The sequence below is a fragment of the Argopecten irradians genome, chromosome 7 (genome assembly GCF_041381155.1).
Source record: "Argopecten irradians isolate NY chromosome 7, Ai_NY, whole genome shotgun sequence".
Classification (NCBI taxonomy): Eukaryota; Metazoa; Mollusca; class Bivalvia; order Pectinida; family Pectinidae; genus Argopecten; species Argopecten irradians.
In genome coordinates this window covers 19814529-19834453 of record NC_091140.1, presented here as the reverse complement: position 1 = coordinate 19834453, position 19925 = coordinate 19814529, and the positions used below count along the sequence as shown (strand labels likewise).

General features: G+C 31.9%; 2 protein-coding genes and 1 long non-coding RNA gene across 3 annotated transcripts; 1 reads left to right on the top strand and 2 right to left on the bottom strand.

Moving 5' to 3' along the window:
• Window positions 1-2678: 2678 nt before the first annotated feature.
• On the bottom strand, window positions 2679-5355 carry LOC138326846 (uncharacterized). The gene is made up of 3 exons (XR_011208962.1): window positions 5237-5355; window positions 4147-4269; window positions 2679-3363 (listed from the first exon to the last, which is right to left on the bottom strand). It is a non-coding gene; the product is annotated as an uncharacterized lncRNA (long non-coding RNA).
• A 130-nt stretch (window positions 5356-5485) lies between these two features.
• On the bottom strand, window positions 5486-10314 carry LOC138327071 (salivary glue protein Sgs-3-like). The gene is made up of 2 exons (XM_069273057.1): window positions 10034-10314; window positions 5486-6046 (listed from the first exon to the last, which is right to left on the bottom strand). The coding sequence occupies exons 1-2, from the start codon at window positions 10043-10045 to the stop codon at window positions 5486-5488; spliced, it is 573 nt and encodes a 190-aa protein (XP_069129158.1). The 5' UTR covers window positions 10046-10314.
• A 5552-nt stretch (window positions 10315-15866) lies between these two features.
• On the top strand, window positions 15867-18715 carry LOC138327070 (uncharacterized). Its single transcript, XM_069273056.1, has 5 exons — window positions 15867-15872; window positions 16844-17007; window positions 17437-17532; window positions 17652-17770; window positions 18531-18715. The coding sequence occupies exons 1-5, from the start codon at window positions 15867-15869 to the stop codon at window positions 18713-18715; spliced, it is 570 nt and encodes a 189-aa protein (XP_069129157.1).
• The last annotated feature ends 1210 nt before the right edge of the window (window positions 18716-19925 follow it).

The window sequence follows — 19925 nt, the reverse complement described above, 5'->3', positions numbered from 1 at the left end:
TTTATTCATTATTTGTGCTGAGAGTTTAGCTATTCATATAATAAACATAGAGAATTGTCAAATTTTGAATTCACAATATGCTGATGATACGTCGTTGGTACTAGATGTTTCTGAAGGTTCTTTGAAAGCTGCAGATGATGAACTAAATATCTATGAAAACATTTCGGGATTAAAAGTTAATATTGGAAAAACTCAGCTGAGTTGACTCATGTTGACCTACACAGAATTCCGAAATTGAACTACATGTATGATAAAAAATTAGTAAAGATTAAAAGTTTAATAAAGGTATGGGATAAAAGAAATATCTCACACCTCTTGGTAGAATCACATTAATTCTCTTTTAATTTCTCAGTTGAGTCACCTTTTTATTTCTTTACCCAATCCTGTGATAGTTTTATCAAACAGTTGAACTCAATTCTTTTCAATTTTTTTCTGGAATAGTAACAAGGATAAGATTAAGAGAGATATAATTACCAGGGGATATTTGGATGATAGCCTAAAAATGGTTAACTTAGCATATATCAATGCTTTGAAAATTACTTGGATAAGGAGACTTTATAGTACAGAAAGTGTATGGAGTGTGATTCTAAAAACAAAGGTAAATTTTCTTTTTTGGCCAATTGCGGTAGTGACCACTTGAATATAGTAACGAAAAGGATAAAAAATGCTTTCTGGATAGATGAGTTTAAATCATGGTACAATTAAAGGTTGAAATCTTTCAAAAATATTAATTATAAAACCGCTTTGTAAAAATTTCCAAAATGGTATAATGAAAATATCAAAATTGGAAATAAATCTGTTTTTTACCCCTTTTTTTAAAGAAAGGAATAATATGTATACAGGACTTAACGAAAGATATCACTAGTGGAATTTTTATTATTATTATTTTTTTTTGAATTGTGTGACACTCATAGCAATATTTGTAATTTTGTCGAATACCATGGATTAATATTAGGTATTAAAAGTTATCTCAATACATCTCTTTTACCAGTTTAAGGAGTTGTTTTTCCAACAATACCTTTAAATCTTGAAATCATACTGAAAAAGACGTGTGTATCTCAAGATTTTTATAAAATTTTTATTCAAAATGAAACTACCATTACTGGCCAAATCAAGTGGGGGGAAATGTTTGATTAAAACCAGGATATATGAAAGAAATTATATAATGTACCTCTTCGGGTCACAAACAGTATTAAAATGCAATGGTTACAATTTAGAATTTCACACCATATTCTAACAACAAATTCTTATCTTTTTAAAATAGGGCTATCTAATAATCCGTAATGTATGCTTTGCTTTGCAGAAAGGGAGACAACATTACCCATCTCTTGTGGGAGTGTACTGAAGTACAGAATTTTGTAACTGATTTTGAAAAACTAATTGACATTTTTTTTATACCTTTTGCTATTAATAAAGAAACAATGATGTTCGGTATATTCAACCATGATATTGGAATATATTACAGAATTGATAATATATATAGCAATACATTTATAAAAGTAGATGCTTACAAAATTCACTTAATATTATGAGATTAGTAAATTCCATTAAACATTACCATACTTTGCAGAAATATATAGCCTATGGAAAAGGTCAATTTTACTTAGAGAAATTTAATACTGATTGGAAAAAAACGGATAAAACTTGTTAAATCTTGTCTAAACCTTGACTTTTTAACTGTCCATATGTGCTATTTTATGTGTATATGTCCAACTATGTTATTTTTTCCTATTTTCATACATGGCATTTAAGATCATAACTTATCTCCTGCAATTAAGCGAGTTACTATATGAAATCAGGTATGGAATTAAAAAGTGCATTCTGTCCTTCTACCCCCCCCCCCTATTTTTTCTTCAGCCCTGACTTTATATCTCTTTCTTCCCCAATCTCCTCCACGATTTGCTTCTCTTCCCTGCACATCTTCTTCTATATTTCCTCTCTAATCTGCATTTTCTCTCTTTTACAAAAAATAGGCAATGCTATCTGTAAAAAAAACAATTTTGTATGTGAATAAGTGAATGAATGTTTGCGACACCATATTTATTTTGTATATGTTTAGATGTTTAGTTGATATATAGCATTGCAATGAAATGTCTTTGAGAATCACTAAATAACAGTTTTGAAAATTTGATAAATTTCGGGGTTAAAAATTGCACAAACCATACATCGTCGTTTCGTCGTTAAGCTGTTGCAGCTCATCAGTCTATGACTTGTGATGGACTTTACCCTAAAAGACATTGAACTCTCAACAAAAATGCATAATACTGTCTCACAAGAGACGAAGGACAATTTTGTGACTCCTGGCCAATTCGGGTCCCCAACCCACTATCTATGGCGACCAATCGGATCGCCATAAAATACCTGTTACATTGCGTCACATGCACGGTAGTTTAGTGATAAAAGCAAGCATTCAGTTTAGCTTTAAACCATTGTTGTACACATAGGTCACGTACACATAGGTCAACGGCAAAAAGCTGAAAAGTCAAATGTGGAAAGATAATTCATCTTCGTTCGAAGACTTATTCTTATCCGGGATAAAAAATGATTTTTTTCTAATTAAATTGAAATATCGAAAGATAACTGTAAATTCGCATTATTGTGATATAAGGCCAAGCCGACATTATTTGTTCAATGAATAATGTTAATTCAAAATACAACCAATAGAATCGTTGTAAAGTTTTAATTTAAGTTCTCCAAGGTTTGAAAAATAAATTCTGTGACTCACTACATACAATCTCATATGGAAAGAAAAATCAATCAAAATCGTATATTTTAAGACATGTACTTTACTGAATTGACATGCTCCATGGATAAACTTTACTTGCTATACTGGACCTTCAACGGGACAATTTATACTTTTTTGTGGTGGCTGTTCAATCGACGCCAATATTGACTAAAGCATCATAAGCTTTTGACCGAGGTGATAAAAAATGCCATTCACTTTAGACTGGTTAAAACAGCTGTCAATATTTTACTGAATATCTACTACATAAACTTTTATATTGTAATTAAAAGCGAAACCGTGGCATCAAAAAACAAAAACACAATTGAAATGTGATTTATTCAACACCATATCTGTATTTCTTGCAACTTTTCTCCAGGCAGTTACAACCTTGGGGAAAGTAGTCATGCCTGATGTAAAATTCTCCTAGTGCATGATTGGAAACATGATCGAGTTCAAAAGTTGGAATATCAGTAATGCTGTGGTCTCCATGAAGCAATAGGTCTGATTTTATTACATCCGGGGTCCTGCCGTCAATGAATGAGTGTTCGTAAGGGTAATAATGATCACAATAAACAAGATAGGCATTTCTGACAAATCCGGCAGCGGCGCATTTCGTCCCGTATCCGCAACAGTCGACTCTAGATAAAGTTATATAGAATAGGTATCAGTGTCTGTGGTTGTAACGATATTTTTCTCGAGTATTTACATAATAACTATTAACAGATTAAGTCTTATCATAAAATTTCCAAATACAAACTCTGATAGAATGATAGACATGGTTTTCTGTAAATATGTATCATTATGCTTCATCACAAAATTCTTTCATACAATGTACGGAAGTACAGTATCTACGTTTTCACTAGTATTTGCATGGTTTTTGTTTTTGTTTCGACATGATTGCATTTTCACAGTAGATATAACTATTATGTTTAAAACAAAAGCTAAACATCAAATTTATCATTATTTACACTCTGAAATAAGCCCATTCGTATCAAGAATAAATGTCTGAATATCATTATGAAAACGTATCGTTACGTCATAGTACAGTAAACAGAATATAGTTATTAATCATTAAGTAAATATCTGATTTTTATCAGAATTTGATTTCGTACCTGCGCACAATGGATGTAAACAAATATGTAGACGACCACGTTGTGTTAGTGCGCCCTATAGTGACTGAATATATATTCCATAGAAATAATATTTGATTTTAATTTGAATATATTTTTGTCTTTTATTTCGGATTATTGATATCTTAGCTTTATAGCAATTTTACTTCATTATGAAGCCAATGGTTTGTTACTCCTTTTTTCCTTCCAAAAAATCTACTATGACATCTAATGTATTAAACTTTTCAGAAATATTCTGAGATATTGATATTACTTTTGCTATTTTAAGTGGTTATTTTAATTCAAACGTACCTCCTTTCACAATTTGCATATGTCACATTCTGTAGTTTTGGGAAAACAACTACACAGAGTTCATTCCAATTCCTCCAGAATCCCAAAAGTGTCTTCAGCTCAAAAGGGCAGTTATGTCCTTCGCTGGAAGAGGTATAATGGATGTATACTAACTCAGAAATGTGGTAGTATTATATTACCTGCATTTTACGTAAACTACAAGGGGAAACTTTAATACTTTATTTGGAAAAATTTGGACATTAAATGCCACATATTCTTATGATTCTGTGCGCAGCGTCAGAAAATGTCGTCATGAGTGGTAGCGACGTCATGTTTAGCAGAAGTGGCGATATCAGCAACTATATTGTTAAAAGAAATTTTGTTTCGCTAATCAAAGGGAATTTAACAAGTAGCAACATATATAAATAAACAATCAAAGTAGGGAAGCGATAATTGCACTTGATAGAAAAGCTAGAAATCCATGGTTTGACTCCATAAACTCGTTTATCAAATCATTGAACTCGTTTAATAAAAATCATATTACATATCAACTAATGTAAAATCTGCTATTTCTCCATACATACAAATGTACATGCGTAATACTGGCTGATCTCGGACAATACACTCATGTCGTCAGAGGCTGTATAGCATGCAATAAAGCCTAGTGACGTCACAGCGTGTTCAAATTACTATTTTCTCGGTACAATTTTAACATTTTTTGTCAGAAAATAGGCTGGGTTGACTATAATAGATGCAATTAATGGTGCTTGCGTTGAAAATTTCACGCAATTTTCAATATATGGGAAACTGACTTGCAGTTGCGGTTTTCTTCGAATTTATTTCAAAATGGCAGTATATCATAGTTGTAAAATTACAAGACGTCGAAATTTGAGTTAAAATACTGTTTCATGTGTGGATATGAAGGATAGGGATTTTTCTTCCCTTGGGATCACTGCTTTTACAACTTTTTGTAACCCTCGGGTAGAATATTCCGTTTTTCATATCTACATATATTAGAGAGTCTTCTAATATCAAAGGTACGGTGTATAAACAATGTCATCATTACAGGGACGTACATATGCTGACCTACGTTAACTTGTATCCAGCATACCTGCCATTTGACGTGTCCAATACACACGCTGTTTCTTCCTCTTCCTTTTCATCTTCATGCGGTATTTGTAGAAGAAATAATTTAGCTTGTTTGTCTAAAATGAGCGCATTGCGGAGGCGTATTCTGAAAAAGACGTTGAACGTAATCTACATTTGGTTCCTTTTACGTTCTCTTACAAAGTTGTATATTATTATTTTAGTTTTAATGTGTTTCGTATAGTTAAATAGTAACTTTGTCAAATATGTAAGTTTAAGTGGTATGTAACGTACATCGAATAATTAAAAACTCAATAAATGTAATTTCATGTATATCAAAGGTAACTTGCCGAAATATCATAAATTCCCTTGTTTCTGGTAGCACCGACAAAAGTTGTTTTGGTTCCAAGCACTCGTTGTCTAACTCAATCACGCAGTCTTTGACAACAGGAGGTGTTGTAGTGGTCGTCGTCGTGGTAGTTGTAGTGGTTGGAGTGGTAGTGGTAGTAGTGGTTGGAGTGGTAGTGGTAGTAGTGGTTGGAGTGGTGGTGGTAGTGGTTGTTGGGGTGGTGGTTGTAGTTGAGGTTGTTGTTGTAGTTGTTGTCGGAGTAGTAGTGGTAGTTGTTGTTGGAGTGGTGGTTGTAGTTGTTGGAGTAGTTGTAGTTGTAGACGTTGAAGTTGATGTAGTTGTAGATCGTGTTGTTGGTTCAAGGTCGATTTTGGGATCATCAGTGTTAAAGCGAAATGGATCTGGGTCTGTTACAATTGGTCCTGGTGACCAAGATCCCTCAGAATTTCCAATCAAAGTGTAACAAACTGTTAACCAGATCACAACCTGAAATGAAAAAATGAATTAACACATTAATCTGGGAATAATCAATTTAAGAACAAATGAGAGTGATGCACAATATAACCAAATTCTTATTGCGAGGATGAATGTACTGATAATGTTATACTCATTACATCATATATCCCATGCGTGAACGAAATGTATACATGTACCTACATGAAGCGTTCACAACCCAGGATGGTGGAACTCCTATGCGCCAACAATTGCGTGCCACCATTAATACATGCGGCGATACGGCGTTGATAACTTTGGAATTCTCAAGCATATAATTTTGTTATAGGCGCGATTAATATGCTTTTAACCAACTGATTTAGGATATCAGTATCCACGTACGGCATAAATAATAAAACGCAACGTTCTTTAAGTCTCATTATGTTTTTGTAATATTTTGAATTAAAAAAAAATCCAATTATTGTCTATTGGTATTAGTTTTATAACCCAATGCCGATATTTAAGCATTGATGTCAATATATTACTATTTCATCGGGGTGGCGTTGCGGATTCTCAGAGAAGTTTGCGAACAAAATGTATTTCATTATCAGATGAAATTAAAAACTAGTGACACTATATTTAATTGTCCAGACTATAAAGTAAAATATATTTACACGTACGATTCCATTGATTTTCCAAGTGATTATTTTTCCAAATAAACCGAAACGTTAATGTTTCTATTGTAACGTAACGATAACGTCGGGATTTCGTGCCATTCTGATTTTTTTAATGCCAAAAGGTTGGTTACGTGTAAATATAGTGAATGGATTTCAATTTCAAGTTTACCATGCTTGTATAGAGCAATTCCTCTCAGAATATGTTCAATATGGGGCGCGGAAATACAATGGAAATTTGAACTAAGATATTTGTGTCAGTACAGATGTAGTTGGGGACACCATCGCATGTATGTTTTGTAATTTGATGTTTTGCAAAGATATCATTAAACCACTCAGAACCTTCAGGTCTTTCACACGTTATCAACTTGTATCGCTAAGTGAAGTCATTTTTGTATATTTTTATACGCGAATTACAATATACACACTATGTTACAATATATATGCGTATTTATCTACTTTCTTATACTTCGCTCTATTATAATTTTGTTTCGTGTAAACCAAATACATAATTCTTATGAAATTGTACGTCTTTATTTTGAAATGTAAAGCCTGAATTGTGAGCATGAACATTTTACAACATCGAATAAATTAGAACAAATGAAATATTTTCCTCCAAGAGTGTGTGGATTTATTATTTTCCTTTATATTTTCAATCCCTATTTTTTTGCTTAAATGAATGTATTTAAATGCCAGTCTGATTTGTTATATTTATATTACCGCTGCAGTGTACCGATATGTTGCTACTAAGCCCAATGTATGATATTTTCTAGTATTAACATTGGCAGTTAGGCTCTGGCGTAATAATACCACAATCGGAGTTCAAAAGGTTAAGAGATGACTGGGATTTACGCCCGTATGATGATTCACTCAAAAATATATAACATATTCTGACAATGGATCAATATAGATATATTTTCTTATGAAAATATATCAAATAGGTTGAAATGTTTTACTTATCGTCGTATATCCCGTTTTATCGATGGGACTTTTATCTACTGTTATTATTTAGTTCGTTGTCCATTATACAACAACGAAAGTTACAAGAAATCAACTCTTTCCCGTCAAATTATTGACTGTTCCATCAAATGATGTTTTGCACTATACAAACTTATAACTTTTATCTTCATGCTTATTTATTTTACCTTTTTTTCTTTTTAATACGGGAATGGCAATATAAATGTAAATATAAGCATTAGTTGTCATATGTTTTGTCATGCATTGATGTACGTGTAACATACATTGGGAGTTCTAGCATGGCCAATGGCGCGTGTATGTTACATGTACACACCAATGCATGTCAAATATATATTAACTAATGCGTAAGTAAATCCTTTTGGACCTAACCTGCTAAAAGTCTTGGATGATAAAAATAATACTCAAAGGAACACATTGTTATATCATAATTATATAATGTAACATAACACTTCCCCATATATTATATATTATCAAATTTGTCTCCAGAAGACTAATAAGTGATTGCTTTTCTTTTTTTACCTTTTTATTATTATTTTTTTCGTCATGTTTTTCACCGAAATAACTTACTCAAATGTTTTTTAATAAAAGAATCTTATACAATAATCAAAAACATTATACCTAAATAATTATTAAGTATTCTTTCATTTATATAAAGAACAAAAGCAACTTAGTGACATAAATACGAGAATTCGGGTAAAAATAGAAACTTACTTAACGCCATTATTGATGTTAAATGTAATTAGAAATATGTGTACGAGAATCAGTTGAAGTAGTAGTTAAATTTCAGCTTTGGCAGAACATGCGAGACACTATTGCTACTTTCCTCACAATGAAAAAATTCTATATTGGCTTTAAAAATATATAAAGACTGGAAAGTAAGTGTATTTATTATGGAATATAATGTATTTAAGGTTCGATATATGAATCACTATTACATAATAAATTTCGAGTTAAAAACAACAAGTTTTACTGATTTCATTTAGATACGACCGAAGCTCTACAAGACGAGAGCATGCGTGCAATAAAAATCCCACAAAAATAACCAAATGGAAAACCAAAATAAAGGATAACAATCTATTTTCTTTTATATTGAAACTAATGCCTTTACAATAGCAATAATGGACATGTATGTATATTTCAGTCAACATTTAAGTTGCGTTTTGTCAAAATCTAAAGGAAATCACTCTGCTCAACACAAGTGCCAGTAGATGTAGAACTGGAAATTGATGAAGTGTTAAAAAATATTAATTAGGCCATTAATGGTTGTTTCTGTAATTATTAAGGGTCGAAATCATAAAAATATAATTTCGACTCGTTTGCACCATGAAGTATTCAATTAATCACACAGATACTATTTATGTGATATCCTGAGCATTTTTATGACCAAGGCGATATACAATGTACCTATTAAAATGGTCTTCTTAATTAATCTTTATATTTAACAATCTGGTTAGTTTTTGTTTAGTAATTCACATGACATAGTATATCCTATGTTTATAAATTCATAAAGGTTTAATGAACTATCGCCTTAAAGCTGTGAACATTGACTCTCAACAAACATGTAAAGTAGTAATTATTATTATTATTATCATCATCACTAACGGATAACTAATCTACTAATACTGTATATAGCACGAATTTTTTTAATAATTGCTGCAAAATAGGTATTATAGTGTGTTTAATTTCAAGGAGGTAAATTTTCTTTATCGAAATTCAGTGTTTTATTTCCTCTGATAAGTATTTTAAAATTTTTACTTGAACGATTTTCAACGGTAAAGACTATATTATGTTATCAAAATCAGTTTTTATAATTTGACGTCATGAGTTTAATCCTTTGTGTTTGTGTCCTATTTATGTTTTTGCCTATTGATTGTTTTCATAAAGATATGTAAACAAAATGACATTGATAAATAGTTTGTTTTGGGCAACTGACTATTAAACATTACAAATTCTAGATTAAACATTACAAACAAGATGATATGGCATCACAATTAATTTTGTTCACACAGGTCGAAGATAATTTTAGTAAATATTGTTTGCAACGTCTATCACACCAACGTCAGACAAATAATATAAATATAACACAAAAAAGTTCTCCAGAAAATTGTCATTTATATTGTTACTAAAAATAATTATAATATAAAATTATCTTTATTATTACAGATAAAGAGAGAGTTTTGGAGATGCAACATTTTAATTTGACGATTTAAATTTCTAAATTAAGAGTTTAAGATTGTCTTGTTTTTGTCATGATGTTATTGTTTTACTATCTTGTATGATTTGTTTCAACTTGATTCAGGTACTACCAAATCCTTATCACTTGTAATGATAAAAGTTGAGATGAAAAACATAAATTAAAGTAAAAAATAAAATGAAGAAAACAACTTACCTTAATATACATGTTAATCTCCTTCGATGTCAGTAAATGATGGGCATTAACTGTATAGATCTTCCTTGAGTAGTAAACCAACTTTTGTTTGACATCACTATCAAACCACTCTTCCGCAAAGCGGGTGAACTGAGTATCTTCGCCGTTATCAAATAAGAAGTCTTAAATATAATGTAAGTTTTCCTTATAACGACTTTTCTCTATTTAGAAACTTTTAATGACGGTTGATGTTTATTTTCTGATTATAACATTTACATATCTGTTTGCCTGAAGCTTGTTTCTATATTGCCGTAACCTAATGGGATTCGTAATGATAAAATATAGGTCACACACATTTTTTTTTATTTAATGTTGTAGCAACGAAAACGTTAAAACACCAACTTCGTTAGTATCAATAATTTCATGGAATACATTTTATAAAATGATTGAAGGTTATCCCTAACAATGTGATAAACATTTTAAGTAATATAAGATGACATTTTACACGTAGTGGCACGTTTGAATGCCATGTTATGCGATGTGGTTAGGTCAGATACACTAAATGGTCAAAAATAACCTTCTGCTGATATAGGTAAATGTCATCAGCTACATATGTTAAATGCACATGAATTATGCATACATTTTTCTTTGTTAGATGAGTAACTATAGCAGCCCGCAAGGAGTGAAGTAACACAAAAGGTTCAATAGATAAGAATAATTTCATATTAAGGATTGGTCCATTACTACAGCTGTGTATTGTTTTCCGTATCTAATCTCGAAGAGTCTATATTCAGATTAAACGAAATGTATGCTTTATCTTGCTAGTATACATGTATCTACAAGCTAAACATAGCGAAACTTATACGCCTTTGAATTTCAAATTAAAGACGCTCTGCAGTTAAAAAAAAACTCTGTCATTGAAAACAGTTGTACATATATCATCTATATTTTAAGTGTCATAAACCACATTTTAAGTATAAGTGGTATACCGGTTCATAAAATAACAAGCAAAGCGTTGATTATACCTACATATATGGAATCAATCGTTGCAAAAAACTGTATTAAAACAATATTTTGAATTAAAATGTTCTTGAACCTTCTTGAACCTTTAGAAATAGAACAAATTACATGAAGCATTCTCTCATTGCCAACAGTATTGTACACATCGAGTTATATTAGGCTTGAGGATAATCCCACCAGCGAAGTAAGGCGTGTAATAGACAAATCGCTAGTGTATGCGGGTTTTTATTTTCACGATTAATTATTTCTGACGTCTCAGAGATATTCACAATAATACACTGCATTTGACACCAATACCCGGACTCTTATTTCTGTGATAGAGACAGTACAGGCGACTTTAAATGATGCTTTTATACCATTATACATACAAATATTACTGCAAATAAATAAAAAAGCAGATGAACATACAAGTGTATTTGAAAAAAAAATAGTCGAATAAGCTTAAACAGATGCACAGGCGTGTCTAGTCAATAACAACATTTTCAAGTTTGAATAGGTGTTCCTATTGTAGATTTACTCGAAATTGCACGCATTGAAATAACTTGTAACGCGATGTAACCGAGTGGTAGTTAATCTGTATCGAAATAACCACCAACCCAGTCTCGAGGTTCCCAGTTCTAAAACAATGTTAAGGAGTTTCCTAGTACTGATCATAATTCATTTTTTTCCGTTAGCGCAACATTAAAATCTTATCTTCACCAATATATGCATTAACATGGTAAGCTTAATCAAATTTTGGTTCATAACAATATTATGATGTTTTCTTTGTTTTCTTAATATATCTGACTTTCTGATTGGCCGACTCGTTTTTCATGCCAGTACGAAAAAAAGAAAATCCGAAAATATCACGCAAAACAAACGTTATCGCGAGGTCACAATAAAAACATTGCATTGCGTATTGATTTGGAAAAATAATCCCTTGGAAAGTCAATGAAATCGTACATGTAAATGTATTAAATTTTATTAAGTAGTCTGGAAATTTAATTATAAGCATTGATGTCACTATTTTAAATTTCATCGAGTTGTGAAATAAATCATGTGGGCAAACTTTTGTAAGAACCTGCTACGTTGATTCAATTTACTAACAAAAAATATTTCATAACGCGATGAAATCAAAAGATAGTGACATCAATGCTTAATTGAATAATGACAAATATCATCGAAATATTGTACTTTCTCCCTGTCATAGAAATGGCAGTGTAGACTTCCCCACGGACATGTTGAGTCAATAATAATGGAAACATCAACCTACACAGTATCAAATTCAATATCAAAAACGTTTCAAATTTGAAACAACAATCTATAAATTATAGAAATTTCGATCGATATGTGAGAAATATTATTTAAGTTTAGGAATAAAACATTGGAGATATAATTGTGATTGTTGTAGTTAAACTGTTTTTAATTAATGTTCTAGAGAAGTAGTTTTATTTCTAGATTTACTATTCAATTGTATTATAATAGTATGTTGAGGCCAAAGCATAGCATCATTTTATTCTTTCATTCATTAGAATTTCGTTCCGTATCTAAGGCACCATTCTTTGAATCTCTTTACTTGGTATTCAAACTCAAATTGTCAAGAATGAATATTCCCAAAGCAATCGTTCTGGAAAAAAATGAAGATTATGCTGACGATGAATCTAATCAGCTAGGTTACATTCAGAAATGGAATAACATTCGTACAAAGTATGATAAATTAATATTTTCTTACACATACCTATACATGTAACATTGCGTTCACAAAAAGAGGATACATTTGTAACTGAATAGTAAATAAGAGGTTTGAAATGTTTAATCTTTGATCTATCGTGATACGTGATTTTACAATTTGACTAAATAATGACAAACAATTTTGATCTGTTTTGATTTTATAAGGATTTTATGGTATTTAAGATAATTCATTTACCTCATTTCCTTAAAACAGAATAATTATAAGACCAAGGATTTAAAAAAGCATAGACGTATATCACATCTGTTAAACAATACATTGATAAAGAAGTCTACCGATGGGCTGGATTTACTTCAGACATATTTTGGTTTTTCATTCACAGAAAATGCTAAAAATGACTTTTTTAATATAGAAATGTCCAATCTTTGACAAAGTGACCATATGAAGAGTATCGAACTTTGCTATGGTATGTATGCATGTGTGCATGCATGCGTGCGTGGAAGCGTGCATGGAGGTATATATGCATATGTGTGTATTTTGAACCTTGCTATGTATACGTGCATATGTTAACAGTACAGTGTGCTATGTCATTTTATATATGTACCAGTACTTGTATGTACAAGTGAGGAAATCTAGATGTTTTCGACATCTTGGTTTTGTGGCAGAGTTTTGGTGAACCCTACTCATGTTTTTCTTTATTTTACAAAGTGACTACTTTGTTTCAATATCCGGTGGTCATTTCACACAAAACTATTTTTGTTGTTTATGTGACAAAATGGAGGATGCATAAAAGGCAGTTAAGTAATAAGCTTATTTTATGCATACCAATACTTTCACATATATTTTGTAGGAGTTTTCTCCCTTTGATCTAGTACCCAAATTTATTGTAAGTATTACTTCCTTTTACTGATAGGAGTAAAGGATCAGTGGTAGAAAATAAATTCAAGGCGCCATTTTGATGAGAAAGTGCGAGCTGCAATTTTGAATTTTAGCAATGACCCACCCTCTTACACCCTAAATTTAACGTTTGTGGAACACAATTTCTCTGTTATTTTCATCCTAAATTTATCGTTTTGGAAAACAATTTCTCTTATATAAATCTATATTTCCAAGCCATGATCTTTTATTTTACTCCAGTTAGTTATTTATTTATTTTTGTTTTGTTTTAAGTCTTATGTTTGGCAGATTTTTGGTAAACCCCACTCATGCTTTTCTTTATTTTACAAAGTATCTCCTTTGTTTGATATGTATAATGCTATGCCTTAGTCAGTATGACTTTTTATTTGTTTGTCTATATTTTGTGTAATATTAAATGTCACTATCCGGTGGCCATTTCACACAAAACTGTTTTTTGCTGTTTATGTGACAAGATGGAGGATGCATAAATTTTATTTAACATATATCGTGTTTTTATATATGCGTTGCTATTATGATATGACTGAAGGCAAGGCCTTAAAGGGCGCAGCCAGATGTTTCGATATGCATCATGCACGGCATAGGAAGAGCGAAGCTCTACTTGTTTATTTTATTTTCCATTTCATGTAGAAGACATAATTTAGAAATAAAAGGACACACTTTAAACTATAGAAGTATTTGATGTAATAATTGTCTAGCATAAACTCAAAGAAATGAACTAAAAAATGCGGATTTCTCTGTGTCCATTCAAGTCCTGGAGTGCCGCGTATGCGAATCTTATGATTTAGTGCCATTTGTTGACGTTATGTGACGTCATGATTCCTTGTGCTCATCTTCGCCTTGGTGGATATTTTGACTGCATTCTATAGCTTCTAATTTTTAAAGTGTTATTATTATCATTTTTAAAAAAATGTTTAGTTACCTCTGGTATGCATTTACATTAGTTAGATATGTATTTACTGGGGAGAGCAGTACCGGTGCAATGCACAACCTCCCGATATGTATGAAAAATGGCTGCCGCAAACTGAAGCTGTCAGTGTGTAGGATTAAATTTTGAAGATTGTGTTTTTTCTTATATTTTCATGTAACTGTTACCTTAAAAGTGCTTCGCACTTCGTGCCCTTCGTGCCTGCGCCATTATAATAGTATATAAGTAGTGGTTTGTACGCCGGAAAATGGTAATTTTTCAGCATTTTTTTCATAATTGGCTTGACACAGCAAAACTGTTTCCCAACAACAAATTATTAATCGTAATCATTTATTTGATCTCTTATCAATCAGCAAAAACAATAACAAAAACAAAAAATATATAAAATACAAAAGAGAATTATTGTTATACCCTCATTAGGTTTACAAAACATCACCGAGTGCATAATTATGCAATGTTAACATTTTGATTTGTGATCATTGGGTCATAAAGGTTAGCATATGGCCTATTGGTGTCCTTTTACATTATGTATACTGTGCTAAATGCTTGAAAATAAAAATAAAATATATAAAAGGAGTATCGAACTTCCTTAAATCATTTGAAATATATTTATCTATGATTTGTGTAATGCTATCATGAAGATAAGTCTAAGCGAATTATTTCCGTTGACTCCCCAAGTTATTGAAGAATCACGCCTGTTGAGAACATATGTTTATGCGGCAATCATGCAATAAATACATATACCATATTAATCCACTGTATTGTTCTGTTTGTAACATTTTAATATTGAAATAAGTTCCTAAGACAGTGACGCAGCACTTGCCCATGTAACAATGCCTCACAACAGCGTACACGTGGCATAGCTTCTAACTCTGATCATTGATATTCCCTATGATGTAGGCTGTTAAGACTTTTCTTTTACACATTTTTCTTCTCATTAGCATTAGTTAATACTTAATGCTCAACTGCCGCCCTTAAGATACAAGCGCTTCGTTCATTAGCATCTTTTTAACGCGTTATGCTCATGCCTTTGAGTTATCAATATTTTGCTTTTCGTTCATCATTGTTTTTACGTTTATATACTTTGAAGCATATACCTATTTATAAACTAAATGGTATTTTAAACTCGTTTTTGTCGCTATTTCGAGGTAATTCCATCAACGGAATAATTCTGGCCCGCCGGGTTGATTTGATAGATGACATAAATGGAGGTATATTCTATTCCCGTAACACTTACGTCGCCTAATTTGACGGGGACTGTCCGCAGTACAGTTAGGTTTCATTTATATCTTACAGCAGATTAAGCTGTGCGGAAACCTATCATGAAGGTAAGAGTTTGATTTCATATAGAATTTTGATTGCAAATTGTGTATTGTATTAAAATAATTTTACAAATGTGCATCGAATGCTGTGGAATATATCAGGCTCCGAACTCAAGAAACAAAATCACAGTTTTCACTCCTTATTTAAAGTGAAAAAAATGAAGAAATGTTGACGTAAATCAGTTTGGGACTTAAGTTTGTTTCGGGAAACCGATGCGATGATCTTGAATCAACGTTGTAAATATGTAAACATCTTAGCAATTAAAGCTTTTTCATCAATAATATATTTCAGCATTCCTCAGTCTATGATTTAAAATGTCCTCAGTAGTAGTCTTTCCTCCATACAAAATCCTTAAATTTTAATTTAGAAAGCTAAAAGTCCACTATTTTTAAAGATGAATTTTAATCGACAAGGGATTTCAAGTTTAGGTATTGCAATACAAACAATTACAAAATGCATTTATTAGCTATAATATGATCCGGTATATGAGTTTTAAAAGGAGAGGTATGGAATTAAATTAACAAACCTCTAAATACTTCTCAAATTATGTAGCATATGAAGCAGATTTTACCATCGTTTGGCAAGCTGCTGAATCATAAAGGCCAAACAGTATGTTCATGTCCATTGTTGAAATCTTTAATTAAAAGATATTTTAGATATAATGTACCAGAATAGTCCAACAAATTATCGAGAGTAATTTAACATTATTTCTTTGTAATATGACTTATGTGTAAGGATCCGCACCTCCACGGTTATAGTGTCTCGCTCCTTAAAGTCTCGTTTTAACTTAGATCATTGCAGATTTTCAAATAAAATGTATCAATATTTGTAGCAAATTGCCTGTTACAAATTTAGTAAAAAAACTTCTATTCTTTGTAGATATTTTCATAAAGCTAACTTTAGTTATCTAGCGGCCATTTTGAAAATGTGATAGTTCAAGAAAAAACTCGATATTGGTAATATCTTTTATTTTCAGGTGGCGTGGGTAGCAATTCTTGCCCTTACAAGTCTGTTGGCGGTCTCAGCCGATGAGGATGAAACGTGTCCCTACGGTTGGTACATTCATGTCCACAGAGGATACGTCGGAGATAATCACTACGTAACCACTGAACCCATGAACAGCGACTATGTGAGAATCAAGTACGTATTCCTACTTTAACCATTTTTTTAATTTTATTTTGTATTTTACCCTGGCCGTTAGGTATTTATAATAGCGTAATTCTTTTGTGAAAACTATGACGTTACACTCGCAACTATATGACGTCACAGTCTATACTTACTCCCAAAGGCAGATACATTTTTGTACGTCTTTATAATACACAAATATAGAATAATCGAAAGAAATTGTTTGCAGCAAAGATGCATTGATTTTAAAATATATATTGTATTATTTTCATAAGTTTAATAGAATTGTTTTCAGTTTGAGAAATATAAAAATAAAAAGATATTTAGGATATAAAAGTAACATATTTTCTCTTCTTTTGTAACGCTTTTTACACACAAAAAAAAAATCACAAAAAAATAAGCAATTCCACAAAAAATCTTTGTCACTCGTGTATTTTTTTCCAGAATGATAGCCGAAATGGGAGCGTTCAAGCATAAATTTATTCGTGACCAGATGTGGGCTCTCGATTTCATTCCAACGCCAGAGGAGGATCCTATAGTGTAAGGCTATCTTTGCTTCTGTCTACTGCTTTTGTTGTTGTTATGTTACGTCATGTTAATAGCCAGGCTTAATTTGTTTTAGGAAATAAATTACTATTGTTTCTTTTATAATTTTAAAGCCTTAGAAAGACGTGCAAAACTCATACGGAACTCATAACTGGATTCTGGGAAACTTCGGCGTCCTACTGCTACATCATTCTGCCAGGTCTTCAGAATGTCCGAAGGGCAAGATGTGATCAGTGAGTTCTCCGTTACACACAATCTAAAATCTGAATTTAACTTATGTATTTTGATTGATTTAGAACGTCAGTCACTTAACATTTAACTTACTTTTTCTTTGTCACTCTTTTGTTATGAGCATTAGAAAGAAAAAAAAAGAAGAAAAAACACACAAATATCAGCTCACGACATTCTTTGATATTATTGTATCGATATGAAACAGACATGTACGTTAAAATTTTTCTACTAAGGTGAATATAACAAAGTAGATATAATTAAGCCTTCTAAATATGGCTTTTTATACTTCAGATTCTTTTTCTTCATTTTTCCTAGCTCGAGCCCAAGTAACTTTCAGTATAAGGAAATAACTTTTTACATCATTGATACTTGATTATATGGCTATATAATAACTAGCTTATACTTCCTTATCTGATATATTTGATATCACCGCAAAGCATATACATGTCGCTTATACCCAGAAAAAAACTAAAAACGTACAGAGAATGAAAATTGGATGTGGACTTATCGGGGCAGGCCGAGAAAACGGATAATCAAATGGCTAGTGTTAGTGATACAGTTAGGGGTTGTTTTGGATTTAAGTTTTGCGATTTAGAGATAGGTGGGAATGTGGGAAAATGGGATTAAAGGGAACAAGGGTTAAAATATTTAAAAAATGTCTTTCATGAACTACTTTTCGAATACTAAACTTGAACCGACTCATATGTAACAATTGTTTCCTAGTGAAATATGTTTTGCATTTATTTATTTTTATTTAATCTGTAGTGAATCATGCTGTAAAAGTCCAACTATATGCTATGAAGATGGTTACGCACGGCACCGCTACTGGGTATACTGTGCTCACTACTCCAGTCCCTTTAACGGGTATTACGCTGTCCGCTATGACACCTTCCCACAGTGCTGTACCTGTCGTAGATGTGACAAATGCATTGACCCGCATCATTAACGCCATATTTCTTCACATTGTTGATATGCAATGATCGTATTTTGTCAAGTTTGTCCAGCTTTGAAATGTCTAAATAAAACATATATGATGTGACATTTGTTTTGCTTGTGTTTAACTGGAGGTTAAGATAATGATGTGTGCTTTTAAAAAGCTGCGTCTATTTGTATTTTTCAAAACAAAAATCGATTAACATTTATAGACATTTGTCGTCTTCATTCGACAGTCATCACTTACAAACATGTTTTTCTTTTCTTTTCAAAAAAAAAATTCCCGTCTATTTAATATATTGTGTATTGTTCGGTTGTCATGTGCTGAACATGGAGTTCATAGTTTTATGTATCCATCATTGAGATGTGCGCAGTAATATAGAGAATCAAAGAGGTTTTTTTATTACGAAACTTATTATCAAGAAAAACACATATCGTATGTATATATAGACACAGGATGGCCACTGCATCTTACAAAGACATAATTGAAAGGTACATGGAGGCTCAAACGTGGCGCCAAGAGTTTAACATGATAATAAGCCCCCTCCATATGTATAGGATATGGATATTCTACCAGAGACTGAGTGTCACTAAATGTACCAATAGCCGAGTCTCAACATTTCGTGATCCCGATGTTAGAATTGATAGTCTTTCACTCTCTCTTGAGTGAGATAGGAGAATATCGGTCCGAGGGGTAACATTCTAAAGACAATGCATCATGTTTGACAGCATAAGAATCTTATCCCGATGATTGAGATATCCTGTCTCACCCTTAGAGGATGAATGATTATTTTTCTCTTACACCATACACCAATTTGTGTCTCTAATGAACTTTTCACTAATTCAAGCGAGAATGAATTGTCGTCGTCGCCGTCGTTATGACGTCATTTCGTGGTTGTCGTGACATTTCAATACCATTACTGCGACGTCATGATACTGTTACCATGACGTCAAAATATTGTTGGGCACGTGCAAAGATCATGTAGTTTGCCTAGGGAGGGATAGAAAAATCTCACACTTGTAAAACTTTGGATATCCCTGTCTGGTGCAAGAGAATGATATAATCCTTCATTAGTCTGTCAATGGAAAGAGATGTCTCAACACGAGAAAACTGCGATTGAAAATTAATGCTCCAAGCACATCTGTTTAACATAAATTGAACTGTTTGCCCCCTTTATAATAACACCAGTCTGGTTTCATAACGTTATCATTATATCGCACGA

Coding starts and splice junctions, on each gene's coding strand:
- LOC138327070 (XM_069273056.1), top strand. Junction 17,008..17,436: donor AGCGACTATGTGAGAATCAA/GTACGTATTCCT, acceptor ATTTTTTTCCAG/AATGATAGCCGAAATGGGAG. Junction 17,533..17,651: donor CCAGAGGAGGATCCTATAGT/GTAAGGCTATCT, acceptor ATAATTTTAAAG/CCTTAGAAAGACGTGCAAAA.